The 14,532-nt window shown below is 47.5% G+C and overlaps 1 protein-coding gene across 4 annotated transcripts in view; it reads left to right on the top strand.

Annotated features, from left to right (window-relative positions):
* LOC139046746 (uncharacterized) overlaps positions 1-13,675 on the top strand; it is a 201,448-nt gene extending 187,773 nt beyond the window's left edge. For all 4 annotated transcript variants that reach the window (XM_070536236.1, XM_070536234.1, XM_070536235.1 and 1 more), the window contains one exon: positions 12,303-13,675. In XM_070536236.1, coding sequence (XP_070392337.1) covers positions 12,303-12,455 — 153 coding nt within the window. In that variant the 3' untranslated portion in view covers positions 12,456-13,675. The remainder of the gene's footprint in view (positions 1-12,302) is intronic.
* Positions 13,676-14,532: the final 857 nt, after the last annotated feature.

Raw genomic sequence — 14,532 nt, 5'->3', positions numbered from 1 at the left:
AACGCGTTGCAATCCGTCGAGTCCCCGTAGTGATGGCGGCGAGCAACCACGCATTGTTTCTTTCTCTCGTCTGCTAGCCTGAAAGCGTCCAAAACTCAGCCAGGCGAAAATCCACTCGGCCAGAGAAAAACAAACGCGCATCGAAGTGCGCCGCGCGGTGGTCGATGCCGCACGAGAAAAACGCATGCGCTCTGGCTGCTTCGGCAGCCCGTGGGTAGCGAGAACAAAAAAAGAAGAGGCCTGGTGCGTTCTCGCGAATAGAAGTCCGAGTAGAAAAATAAATAAGAACGTAGTTACCTTTGCTGGCTTTAGTGTCTTGACATGGATGCTTTGGCGCAGGTGAAAAAAAAGTTGGTATTGGTTTCTGTGACCACACAAATAAACCACCAAAACGCTTCGTCTCATCGGACCTCGCAGCATGCTTTGTCAACTTGTCTCAAAGTGTGTTGTTGTATGCTCCGATGTACGACTTGAGAAACGTCAATGTTCCTTTGGCGTCAAATGTTTATAACAACATTAAATCTACGTAGTTCTGGAATTGAAAATCTCAAGCACGACTTTGGAAATATCAATGCACATTTCGCATCAAAAGTTTGAGAACTTTATACCCAGAAAGTTTCAGAAGTGAAATTCAAGCGCTCCCTAGATTCCGCCGCCTCCGCGAGATGCCGCGACGAGCCCGCTCGCCATCCGAACGCCTTTGAAACTTTGTGCTCGGATGGAGCTTCTTAGCATTACGATATCTGACTGCCGGTGCATGGGTGTTGCCGCGAAATCCACCCCAATTTCGCAATCTTCCTGCTAAACTGTCTTTTCGAGCGTGAAAAGGCCATTCTAGACAAAATAGAGCATGATTTCCGGCGCCGGGGGTAGCTTTAATCGGCAGCCCATGACAGCACGCGAAATTTCGGGGGGGGGGGCGGTGCTGGAGCCCCATAACCCCCCCCCCTCCCACTGCCTGGCGGGAAATGCTTTTAAAGAGATCTCCCGACACCGCGTGCGAATCAATCCTTGTGTTAGTCAGTTTCATGGTGATCAGCACGTACTCCGCTTCTACACCTATGACGTAGAGCAACGTTCATTTGCGCCGTCTCACTCGGGCAAGTGAGATCGGAGATGAAGTGACAATGTTCTGACCTTCGATGTCATCACGCCCAATTTTTAGGCTTTCGGAATTCGAGCTTTGTCGGCAATTCTGCGCTGAGCGGGTTGAACGCCATTGTGGCGGGAGGGCCGTTGGTGTGTGCTTCTTGTTCGTCGCGAAAGTCAGCATGGCGCCGGATTCGCTGTGCCGCTTAGGTCAAGGTCGCTGTCCTCGTGGGCGTCCTGTTGCCTTGGTTATCCCACGGCTGCTTCCATGTAGTAGTCACGAGTAACGTGCACTGTTTATTGTTATATTACAGACTGGCGAGCTGGTTTACGGGTGCAATGGCGTGGGCCGGTGCGCATCAGCCAGACTTATACGTAACAATTTACGTGCAATCGATTGCATTATTTTTATAATGTTGTAATAGAACAATTGCACTGTTTACTCGGCAACACTTGCTGCAATTCAATAACTTTTTTTCAGTAACCGATTACACATTATCAGTCACTTTATTTATTTATTTATTTATTTATTTATTTATTTATTTATTTATTTCGGATACTTTCCTGGCCCGAAGGCATTACAGAAAGGAGTGGTAAGTGAGAAAAAACAGTACATAATTATACAATAATAGGTAATACAAAACGGCAGAAAATACAGCAGTCTTGAAATTGCCAACGTCAGAAATGGCAGCGATGGACGGAGGAAGGTCGTTCCAGTCGGCGCTGGTTTTAGGAATCAAAGAACCATGACACATCTTTGTTCTAAAATATGGAACACCAACTTTAAACATGTGACCGAAACGGGATGAATTGTATGAAGGGCGAGTAATAAAATGATCCTTTAATAGTGGGTTGTGGTGATACAGCCTGTGGAAAAGACACAGTCTAAAACATTTACGGCGCAATGAAAGCTCCGGTAATGTAAGTGTGTTTTTCATGAAAGTAATGCTGGCGTAACGGGAATAGTTAGATAAGATGAAACGTGCTGCGCGATTCTGGATGGATTCTAGAGTGTTTATCAGTTTGATTTGATGGGGATCCCATCAAATCACACTGATAAAGACTGTTACAGCTTTTCATGACTGGAAAAGCTGTAACAGGTGACGCAGCTTTGAGAGCAACGGTAACATAGAAAATATTTCCAGAAAATCACCTATCGACATTTTCATTGATCCTTTTATTGATCATCCAGGCAGAGTCTTCTCCATGCACCAGTAACAATCAAGTGCTGTGCTTAATGAAGACCCTGATCTCAGTGACGACAGCTTTGTGCGCAAGATGTCCGTACGTTGCAGTACCGCCCTACTCCTAGCGGGCACATCGAGCTAATATTTAGTGTTGCTGCTGGTCATCATAAGAAAACTACGGAAAAAGGCTGACAGCGTTAACGGAAAGCAATTGGTATTGAAGATAATCAATGTGTGAACGGCTGTAGAAGATGCACCGAATGCAATCGGCCAGGTCATTATGTTTATTGCGTCCTTGCAATTTAATTAAAGGTTCGCAGTAAAGTAGCCGATTACAATTAAGAGTAACCGATGACTTTTGAGTAATCTTGAGCTCGTTCACAGTAGGCCTACCCGACGCTGGCAAGAAAAGGATATGACTGACGCCGCTGATCGGCCAATTAGGCAGCAGACTGTGTCGTTGAGAGGCACTCCGTCACAATAAGCCGACAACACCGCCGACGCGACTGAGGACAGCGAATCGGCGCAGTGTGACAGTAGTTTGTGACGCCTTCAACAAAAAAACTGTCTGGAGGAGGCCAATATGATGTTGATTTTGGCTCTCGAGTTCAGTGTAGTTCACTTATGCCCGTAGGATGATGAAATTCGCCGCTCTTGACTTCGTACAACCCGCACACAAGAAGCGGGAAGTGACGGACATGGCACGGGAAGGCAGAACCTGCTGCTAAAACCATCAAAAAGAGCCGTTTACGAATCGCGGCCGCACATATCAGCTCGTCTCTGGTTGATGCGATGCTGATTATAAGTCAAATGCGTAGGTTTTGAAGCATTTCGACCGTATTTCACGTCGGCGTTCCATGGCTTGGAATGGTTTCCACGAGAACGTTGGTTTCCACTGTATTTGAGAGTAAACCACGAACGGCGGCAAATGTAAACAAAAGCGCCTTCCGGCGACTTCTATCGAGCAAAAGACAAGCAAGCACTCATAATGTTTCGTCGCTGCGACATTCTAGCTCTTATAATCTCAGAGGCTATGTCCAGCATAAAGATGCCTTTGTTGGGGTTAATGGGCTCAGAAATCGAAAATATGTCTTGGAAACTGCGCCGAGTTGTCGCAAATTGTTTGTTGCGAACGATAGTATACTAAACAGCGCAGGACGACGACTTCGTAGCTCCGAAGCGGCCGGCTTCCTCCTCGAAGGTGCCGCCATGTTATTTCGTGTATGGCCGATCGTTGCAGCGTGAAAAGAAAATCGCCCGACTCTCTTTCGACGAGTCCGTTACCGTCGACACAGGCGTCCGCGATCAGCCTGACGTCAGGGCAGTGTGACAGGGCCGCTAACAGGACGGATCTGCAGACCAAAATCGGTGCCGGGTCGGCCTGGTGCGAAGGAGCCTTAACCTTATACTTGTTTTTACAGCGAAGCTGTGTATGGCTGGGTTCTGGCAGATCTCATATCCGTGGGCATAGACCAACAATTTTTCATACGTGGGCCGGTCCCAAAAACAGTGCAGTATCGGGCCGACCCATGGCGGAGGTGATGCGGGCGTTAAGCACTCCCCATACGTGTGCCGATCCCGAAGATAGTGCAATGCCGGGTCGGCGCGGGGCGGAGGTGCAGTTCGCCATTAACGGGCCCACATTCATAGCTTCGCTGGTCTTCCTTCTTCACAGAGCGGAAGCGCACTGAATTTTTCCTTAACGTGTGCAAGTCTGGTACCTGCTCGTCTTCTCCAGGAAATCGTGGTCTTTTCAGCGGTCCGCATGGCTTGCTTGCAGCTTGTGGCGCTGCGTTCACTGGCGCCCACATCACATTCTTTAGGAAAGCTTGCTGTACAGCCTGGTAAAGTCATAACATGCGGCGATAATCTCGCAAAGCTATAGATACAGTTGCCCTTGGCACGATAGAAGTATACGTGTGAAACAGACCCAACTAGAGCATTGCACTGCTGTGCTAGGAGACCGAGATTCAAATGCTACCGCCAGGCGTGCTTGAAGAGGAATCTACTCGGCGAGTACCCGACCGCCGACAAACCGATCCAGGCGAAACCACGGAATGACAGGCAAAGAAAGCTGCCCTTTCTTTGCCTGACAGAATTTCAGAACCTTGTCGCAGATTTTAGCGTGACAGAGACTTACCTTCTGACATACCTGTCAGAATTTTAGAATATTGTCGCAGATTTTAACGCAGAAGAGACTTACATAATTAGGTAGCCTGCGCGACACGGATAGTAGTGTGCATTTTGAAACTTGCGTGAGGGATAGCATTACGCTGGGACATGCGCGATGTATCCCAAAAGTTCGCGCAGCACGTGAAACATAATATACTTTCAGGTACATCAATGTCCTCACTTTCTTTCATACACCGCATTCGACACCAGACATTGGTTTCACCCGTCCATAGCTCTAAGCAACCTTCGAAGTCCTCTTCTGTTGGCGTTTCAGCAGTGATGTAGGTTCAATTTTCAATTTTGAACACCTGCCCCCCCCCCCTTCTTCAAGAGCACCAGCTTACATCTGGGGAACAAAACTTTACGACGCAGGCAGCTAAATCCGGCGAACAGGTAGTTTAAGGTGCCCCTGGAAAGTTTTGAAATTGCGTGTCAGAAACTAACGCACTGTAAATGAAGAGTGTGCAGCATCAATACGAGCGCGCACAATCGAACAGCCCTCCTTCTACGAAATTGGTCAAACGCGGTGAGCAAGGCGTTTCAAACGCTTCATGACCTGCTGCATTGACCGTTTGACCATAAATAGCCCGTCGCCGGGCCACAGTGCAAACTTTGATTATGCACTGAAAGCAATAAAGGTCGTCAAAGCAGCGTTTTGCCGCAATAATTTTTGAAGCCGGTATACTCTCGGGGCAGATAAAAAAATAACTATGTTGTTACCATGCCACCAGGTGACGAGCGTCACTGCCAACGAGGACATTCTCTCCCTGTGCCTCTATGGCGTTCCCAAAGAGGGTTCCTTCCTTGCCTTCCCCATGCCGCCGAAGCCGATCGCACGTACCGTGATCTTGACCTCCACCTACCTTTTTGTCTCGTTGCTCCCTACGCAATTGTTGATGAGTCATGGTGAGTCACGAAATACACTCACCGACGACATATGTGAGTCCGACTGTGGCTCTGGTTCAGGCGTGCTTCACAAGAGGGAAGGCGTGCGGTGTTTTATTTCAAATTTCCGCAGTTTCTATTTTTATCTTGGGGGGAAGAGTGCTGAGGTTCGCGTAGTGCCATAAGACTTTGCATCCAGGATCATCAGCGCGTCCTGTATACACTACGCTTGTTTGTTTAAAATGGCCAAATCTGGTGAGGGGCCCTTGAAGGTAGAAATTCGTGGTGCACAACTTCATGGCAGTCAAAAAAGGCGATCAACGTGATTGTTTTTATTGCAAAGCATTCTTGAGAACTTCAGGCGTTTTAATTCTATCTATCTATCTATCTATCTATCTATCTATCTATCTATCTATCTATCTATCTATCTATCTATCTATCTATCTATCTATCTATCTATCTATCTATCTATCTATCTATCTATCTATCTATCTATCTACCTACCTTGCCTCCTGCGTAGTGATGCTGTCATATTCGATACTTCAACTGTGGGTACGTGGGTAAGAGCAGGCACGTGGCTAGTAAACCCTCGCATGCTAACTAATTACACCAAGGCTGCCAGACTGCTATAAGACGGTGGACGGTCTGATAGCCATGGCCGTGGCACAATTGGTAGTGCAACGCATGCGTAATGCGGAGGTTATGGGTTCGGCTCCCCCCGGCGACATGTTGTTTTCGTTCCCATTCGTTAGCCTTTCTTTATAATTTTCTGCATTTCAATTTCAACTGCAGCTAATTTCGCCAATGCCTTTGTTGGCTTCATTGCCTGTTGGTTTATATGGACATAATTAACACCTTATGAATTTCGTGAATCAAGCATATAGGTGGCTCTCGCATAACGATAGGGCTTGTGGTGTTAACGTTTTCGAAGTCCTGCCCTTGCTGCTCTTCGATGCTTCAGATCTCTCGTAGAGGGCTTTCTGTGCGTTTCACGCTATTTTAATGCAGTCATTTGACGTTGTAGCAAGCCTCACAGTGTCGTGAAAGAATTACTAGTTTTTATCACCTTCCAATTTCTTGCAAATAACCGACAGTGCGTCACTTATGTCCCCAGTCGAATGCGCTTAGCCATGTGAGATTGTGTGAGTTATCTAATCGTTGTAACCAATGGAAACAGCTCAAGACAGAATAAGTTGATTAGTCTGATGACATGCTGCTACGTCTCTAGTTCGTCTAAATACCTTTTGATTTCAGCAATCGCCTTCTTTCACCGCTGCTGTCTTTGGGCATGGCAAGTTCGGTAGGCGGGCCTGAGGGGTGACGCATGCGATACAAGCCATCCAGCAGTACAGTTAGACAAGCCGTAGAAGCATGCGCGGATAAGTTTCATGTGCGCCATAGTGCGCCCTTCAGTTGCTAGTCCGCATTTGTCAGTCAGTCAGTTTTTATTTGCAGGAAAATCACACCATCCTGTGGGTGGCAGAGACTAAAGGCATGATTGCCTGACGAGGTCTCTGCCCCCGCAACAAAAGGAGCAGTCTACAGCTGTACAGCAGAGAGCTGGTAACAAAAGAGAAGCAGCGTTACAAATAGTATACGCATACAGCCTACACCGTACATACATCATACATCCTATACAATATGGGTGTTCTTAAGCACTATGGACAGTTTATTCTTTAAAAATCACATTGAATATTCGCTCATATCACAAAAATGCTTAAAAGGAAGTCAACAATTGAAACGGAAGTTTACATTTATCGTTGCAACATAACAATTTCAACGGAAAACAAAATCGACGGAAAACAAAATTGACCACAGTTCACGTTTGAACGTTTTTCTGGGTAGGCAGAAATCCAAAATAGAAGCACAGTTGTTTAACATGTCTATTACCTGACATGCCAGATCTTGTTTTCCATAATTTGTTCTGACTTTTTTATTTCTGCGTTTGGGGTTACGGATATCATATTGCACCAAGACAGGTGTGTAAATACTGTGGAGTTTCTGTTTATAAGTTCGCTGTGCCAGTATCCATAAATAGACTTCATTTGCAGGTAAAACATAAAATCTAGGAAAAAGGGGTTGCGTCGGCAACAAATTAATAGGGCCGGTGTGGTTCACAAAAATCCGGAGGACAAGATTTTGAAGCAGTTGTAGCCTATCGTGGTTCCCTTTTGTCGTTGTCCCCCAGACCAGAATTCCAAACAAACGTTTAGAATAGAACGGTTAGTAATATAGTGATTGCTTTAGCCAATGAGGTAGAAGAGGAGCTATTTTTCTAATACATCCAACAGACTTCGCGAGTTCGGAGAGCAGATGATTGACATGAGGGGTCCAAGACAACTCTTCACTAAACCATACCCCAAGGAACTTTTTCACACTTACTTGTTCTAAGTTATGTTCTAAGTTAGTCAACATGCCCCCCCCCCTAAAAAACATGTTCTAGATGCTGCAAACAAACGCAAGACCGTACCCGTAGTGCCCGAAGCACGAGAAGTAAAGAAAACAAAGGAACAAAGTCCTGAAGTTCGTCAGCGGCCGTCAACAGGCTTAAAACACGCCACGCGAACGACTCCAGGTCGTAAGCAGCGCCTGCTGTGATTGCGAAATGCCACCTGGCATGACCTAATAATCTAGTGCGGTAATGCGTCGGACGAGCTTGTAGGGTCCGAAATAGCGTCGAAAAAAAGGTTTCAAGAACATGTTGCAATATACAGTTTGAAGACCTACGATGTTCGCTGGTCAGACCTCTGACAACAAAACATCATAGATTTTTTAATTATATATTGCATTGTGTTTATAGAGCGCAGCTCTTTAACCCAAACCACACGTATGCTTGCGGACGCGCGCAAACTCGCGTCTACGCGGCTTGCGCCTCAAAGGCCTCGCGAGAAATGGCGGTTTGCATCGGCAGAGACAGGCGACATTGTGCACTCACTCAGCGCACTCACAGACGCCACTTCGTACTTTCTTATTGGCAGTATTTCAAGATGCTTCCGTATCTATAAATGTAGTTGTCATTTTTTCATAGCTGTTAGATCAGTGCGAAAAGGAAAGAAGAAGCACTTTCTTTCATGATGAGAACCTGCTTCACATAGAGTTGAATGTAGTGCGCCGTAGCTGTGTATCCAGAATCGCGCCGCGTTTCGACGCATACGAGCCATGCCGTACCGTCTGCTCATGTGTGGGCGCGCTGACGTGAGTGTGCGCGCGCCCGAAAGTGTGCGTGTTGTCTGCGCTTTAGGTGACCGTTCCTGCGTTGTCCCTTGGCGCCCTCGTAACCGAGCGAATGAGCACAACGAAGGTTGAAAGTGCGGCCGCGGAGTGCGAACAAAAATTGGAGGACGCTTAAGCTTCGCCTTCAAGAGTGGGACGCGACAGCGTTCCCGTCGACCCGCCAAGGGGTATAAGAGAATGCGCTACGGCACAGCGATCACTTACGATGCGCCCCGCATCGGACTTAGCGCCCACCTATCACACGGTGAGCGTCGAGCAACGCAGCGTTCGGCGCGGCAACGAAACGTGCGCCTGAGCGAACGGAACGAACCAAAGAACTCGGTGTCTCGGAGGGGAAACGATCTACGCCAGCCAAACGTCGCGATCGGCACGGGCAGAGAGATAGATAGTAATCTAAAGAAAGGACCGGGAGCACGGCGAAGCGTCGTCAGGGGAGAGGGAGTCCCGCGACGCGCCTGGCAGCGGTCCCAATGCGCGCGCGGCGCGCCTCCTGTCGGGGCAGCGCCGTACATTGAGAGGAGGGGGTCTTCTGTGTTTGCCGCAAGATGGCTCTGCGTGTGCGGAAAGCGCAGAAGAAATGCAGCGGAAACGCACTTCGCAACTCGTGGAATTGTGACTTCTGTACGTTACATGTTCATAATTACCGATATACAACGCAGTATAACTTTCCACGGCTCGTTTCGAAGGCAACACCGCATTCACTAGAGGCGCGTTTGCACCGCTTGGAAGCATCGAACTCGTGGCTGAGTGGTAGCGTCTCCGTCTCACACTCCGGAGACCCTGGTTCGATTCCCACCGGGCCAATCTTGGAAGTTGCTTTTTATTTATGAAGTGCCTGCCGTGATTTATCGCTCACGGTCAACGCCGCAAACGCCGACACCGACACCGACGCCGACGACACCGGCTTTTCTGCGACACGAGCTCCTTAACGCTATCGCGTTAAAAGACGGCGATAGAGAAGAGAGCGCGAGGGGCAACGTGGAGGAGGAGCGGAACGATGAGGCAGAAAGCGGAGGAGGAAGGTATGGCGAAAGAGTGACAACAGCGTAGTGCCGCGCAAGACGGGCTTTGCGGCAACAATAGCTAGGAGATGGCGCCATAGTAATGCGCGTCGTCTGTTCTCTGATGACGCAACCGATACTATATGCGGAAACAAGGCGCTGCACGCGCTGCCTCTCGCGTTCTCCTGATTTGCGAGCCAGTCGCGCCACACTTCGCGGAAGTTGTATTTTCTTCTATACGTTTGTTCAGGCTGCCATTAAACAGTTGGTAGTTTGGCGCTTCACTGTGTCCCTTTCTTCTGTCCCTTTTCAAGAAATGCATTTTGCGCCACAAAGTATATCTAGGAAATCTAAGCACCAACTTGCCCAAGAAGAAGTCATTTTGGAACACTTCGCTCTGTTTGCAACGTACCACGTGATACAGATTGTGCGCGCCCGCCAGTATATCGTTAAAAAAAGCACGTATACAGCGGCGCTCAAATTTCCCATTAAGGAGTATCTTAATCGTCGGTGAATTTTTTTCATTTTTGAACAGCTTATCTAAAGTTAGCTGGGACAAACGGTATAATGGCGTAACGGCTCATTCGTATCACCGACTGACAGCGGTCGGACAGCCAAGTTGATGGCGAAGGGTCGCTTTCCTCGAAAAGCGTCTATTTTGTGCCAGTCGCTCGCTGCTGGGTTTTTCAGTCGCGCGACGGTGGCTGCAAAACTGCTGAACAGTTCAGCGGCACCCCGTAAGTTATGTGTTTCCATCTGGCATCCTCCTCCCCCACACCAAAGTCCACGCCCCACGCCACCATGGCAGACTCCAGGCCGGTAATTGTTGTATTGCCTTGTGATGCTGCGGCGCAGCAGTTCCACCAACGTGTCGAATGTAGACAGTATCATTCTCCGGAAGCTAAACAGCAGCAAAAGAGAGCGCAAACATTATGCACCGATTCCTATGTAACGCTAACTGGAAAGTACAGCTTACTCTCGATAATGCTGTTCCTCATGTACGCGGAGGTCGTGCAGGAAGCTGCTTGGGTAGAGTGCCACTTATCGCGAACGGAGGCAACGGCGCACCGTTGTCGTCGCTTTCTTTTTCGGGGGCTTCCGCACTCCCACAGCTCACACCATGACAGACCAGGGACGACGCCTTCCTCTTAGCTTGAATCAACATCTATGGCTGTTGCCGGAACATGAAACAGGGAAATGCACGCGAACTGCGTTGATGACTACAGCTCTCGCTGAGAACGATAATCTCCGGGATTGCGACTTGCAGGTTGCGCTCAGCCGGGCTTGCCGGTGTGAGCATCGGTCGCCTTTAGTCGCGTTTTGGTCGCCAGTTGCAAATGTTTCCGGACCTCCTCAATTCGCCGATGTGATTGAGCCTTAAGAGGTAATTACGCTACCTGAAATCATTACCGCTACGCACTAATGTTCTTCTCACTTGTGGAGTTCCTTTCCTTTTTCTTTTGATATATTTTGCTTTATTCATTTTTTCCGGAATATGAAACGGTATATAGTCAAGCCGAGCAACATCTGTCAGCAAAAGTCAAGCCGAGCAAGATCTGTGAGCACTGAGGTGTCAGCAAAAAAAAAAAAAAGGCCTATTGAAATAGTAAGAACACCTTCTCGGAGCAAACCGGACGCTCGTTTGGTTGACCTACCTGCCTTTCCTCTCTTTGCTATCCTTCTCGCTTATCGGAACTTGTCTCTTCAGCACTCTCTTTAGCGACAGCAAATATTCGCACTCACCTTACCTTACAATTCTGACAACGTCAACTAATTACACACGTATCTATGAAATGTTAAGCCTTCTTCTTTCTTGCGGACTTCTTTTTTTTTGTCTAGATCGTCCTTATTCGATTGAAGAGAATCAGAGTGGTGTATGTGGTCAGTCCATCTCAGAAATTATTTCTCACCGACTACTACTATATATATTAGACAGTTGCGTGATGATTAATTGCTTCAAAAGTGTTTTCAGCATCGCGCAGAAATTTATACGAGTTTAGGCTTTTAATTTGGCAATTTTCCCTTCATTGGACGAAAGAAGTATGGTTCCCGTCTTGTTCGTTGAAAAATGTACATGGGGTTAAATCATGCGATTTTTTTTTTTCAGGCATGACAAAAGAATCGCCACCTCATTTAGTTGAGACAAGGAAGAAACTTGTTAAATACAAGTGCTCAACACTTTGACAGGCTGATACCCCTGAGCTCTGCTTTTAGTGTTTAGGATAGCTCCTGAACGCTGTGCACCGATATTTTCATTCCCTCTTTTAGCAATGGACTAGGGTGAACATACTTGTAGTTCCTTCTGCATGCAGAACTAGTTTATAACAGCTCTGCGCCTGCCGGGAATGTGGTTCTTATTTAAATAGAGCCTAACCGCATCAGACAAAATAAATAATTCATGCTTTAAATGGTATAACACCGAAAAATTAGAACTCACAAATTCCTCCGAGACATTGAAGCTCAATTTAATCCGGTCGCATTGTAGCGCGAAAATTGCGCGATAACACTTCGACACCAAATTAGGTGTCAACTTGAATGCCGACTTGTTATCGAAGCAACGCCCGATCGGGTAAAATATATTATGCTTCCGTGCTGAGTGCATCATCTTGTCTTAACCTACATGATTTTGCTCATGAAAAGAGAAAAGAACAAACTTGACAGTTCTAGTGGTTTCAGTGCTGTAGTGATGTTGTTGCAAAAGCGAATCCTTAATATACGGCTGATTGATGCGCAGATGACCAGCAGCAAGAGGTTTCTCCAGAACCTAAGCATCGTCAGCACACACGTTGTTGGCTGGCTGGCTCATGACGTCACGTTCAACTTGGCTCCGGAACAGTGTGGTGGCGAAGCAAACCGGCTCCTCAAGATGCGAGAATTGGTTACATGATGGCCGCAAGTAACCGTTGATTACTTGAAGAAGCTCAGCGGACACGTCGTTTGAGGCACGAATTGGCCTACTTCTCTCCTGGGCATATAGCTATTTTTACACCCATATTTGAGACAATGAACCATTAGTACGTTATTTATCGCCATTTTGCACACGACCTCGTAAAGACTGAATTTGGTGACGAATGAGTTGTGAATTATTTTTTGGTCCAGTATAACAATGTCCGTCCATGTCCGTGCACGTGCTATCGCTTCTGACTGCATCCTTTGCCCAACTGCTTGCTCGCCATTGTCGCCAGCCGCCTCGTCATCAAATCGGCAGCTCAGCGCGGACTATGCACACAACTACGCTTACTCTAAACGGACGTGCAAGAGTACAGGTTTGTTCATACTGGGACATTCAGCGTCTATAGCGGCACGGAGTCGAATTCAGAGGTTGCGAATTCCACCGAAATGGCACCCTCTGCGCCAGTCGGTTAGAGTCTAATTTATGACACCAATTGCACCGGAATCTCTCGCCGCGAACCAATCAGTAACGATTCAGACCCCTTCCACTATTTCATTATCACTAGTTCTATTTATACCACAAGTTCTTCATCACGGTTATGCAATATTGGTGGAATACGGGTACAACATATTTATTCTCTTAATCTGTGCTCATCGTGGCTATATAGGTACGCACACACATTCGCGTGTCACCTCTGTTATTAAATGTGGCAATCGCGTAAGACGATGAATGGCTCCTACCCCTTTAAGCAATAGCGCATATACCCTCGTAAACGCGGCCTCTCCATTACAACGACAGAAGTGAAATTGTACGCTGGAATGATGAGCGGCAACAAAGCCAGCTGTGGAAGGAGACGAGCGAACGCGCGAGCAGTGGCACTACCGCGTTTGCACGGTTGGGGCCGACAATTATTTATTACTCCTTTTTGAATTTCCAAAACATCTGTTCTTACCCTTGTGCCTGGGACTTTTCTGGGTCCTACGTATGACAAGAGTAGTTCAAGGGCGCGTTTCAATGTCGGCACCGCGCAGCACGCAAGACAACGCCTGTTTGGTAGAAGAAACAGCGACCAGGCGTCTCAGAACGCTCGTGTTATCAGCGCCACTAGAAGCGTTGCAGGCCTCGCACCTCGGCCCTGAACGAAATGAGACCAACGGGAAGCCGTCGGCATTAGTCACCGACAGTGCTGCCGACCTCGGAAGCCAGTTTTTCAATACCTCCCCTAAAAAAATTCCCTAGATTTCAGAATGTTCATTTGTCAGTCCGTCAATATAAGTTTTGTAATAATAAATTTTTGCCTCTGTTATGCAAATGGACTGTAAATTTTATGGTATCAATTTATCTTTAGGCTCTTTTCAAGATATTCAAATAATGAAGCTATGGCACACAAGCTGAAATGATAGTCGCAGTACCAGTTGTTACGCTAACAACACCACCTCCTGCTTCAAGCCATCTTGAAAGCAAGCTTAAAGAAGCAAGCTTAAAAGAAGATAGTCAGCACTTATATATTATGTTGTTGTGCAATACTGCATGCAACATCATTCGTATTGCAAGACAGGTGCGTGCCGTACTTACCTTACGGGACATAACGCAGTCAAAGCAGGGGCGAACTTAGGACCTCAATATAAAGCACGTGCATAGTTATTTTTTAACAGTCGAGCTGCTAGAACGTCGCTATGTTTCTCTTGACGTTCGCTGCTTCGCCGAGCTGGGGAGAGAGAGTGAAAGCTGAGCATAAAAATAGAATCGTGCAGCGTAGCGACGCGGCGATGGTGGGTGAGCCCAGCGGGGGAGCAAGAGCGGCGCGGCGGGGACACAGGTGGTGTGACGTCGTTGCTCTCCGATAAAAATCCGCAGTGCAAAAAAAATTATACGTGGCTCTGCGATCGCAAAGACCAGAGACCAGCAGAGCTGGGGGAAGCCCAGCAAAAGGTAGACTAAGTGTGCGGTCTGGCACAACTTCACTAGCCTTCCACTCGGCTGCTCTGGTCTCTGGTGTTTTCCGATGCCAGAGCCCCGCATAACTTTTTCATGGCAGAGTGCGGGCGCCGCACCACCACACTTTCGGGCT

This window comes from Dermacentor albipictus, chromosome 3 (assembly GCF_038994185.2).
Source record: "Dermacentor albipictus isolate Rhodes 1998 colony chromosome 3, USDA_Dalb.pri_finalv2, whole genome shotgun sequence".
Classification (NCBI taxonomy): Eukaryota; Metazoa; Arthropoda; class Arachnida; order Ixodida; family Ixodidae; genus Dermacentor; species Dermacentor albipictus.
Note: the sequence above shows the minus strand (reverse complement) of the source record. Positions and strands in the feature narration are given on the sequence as shown.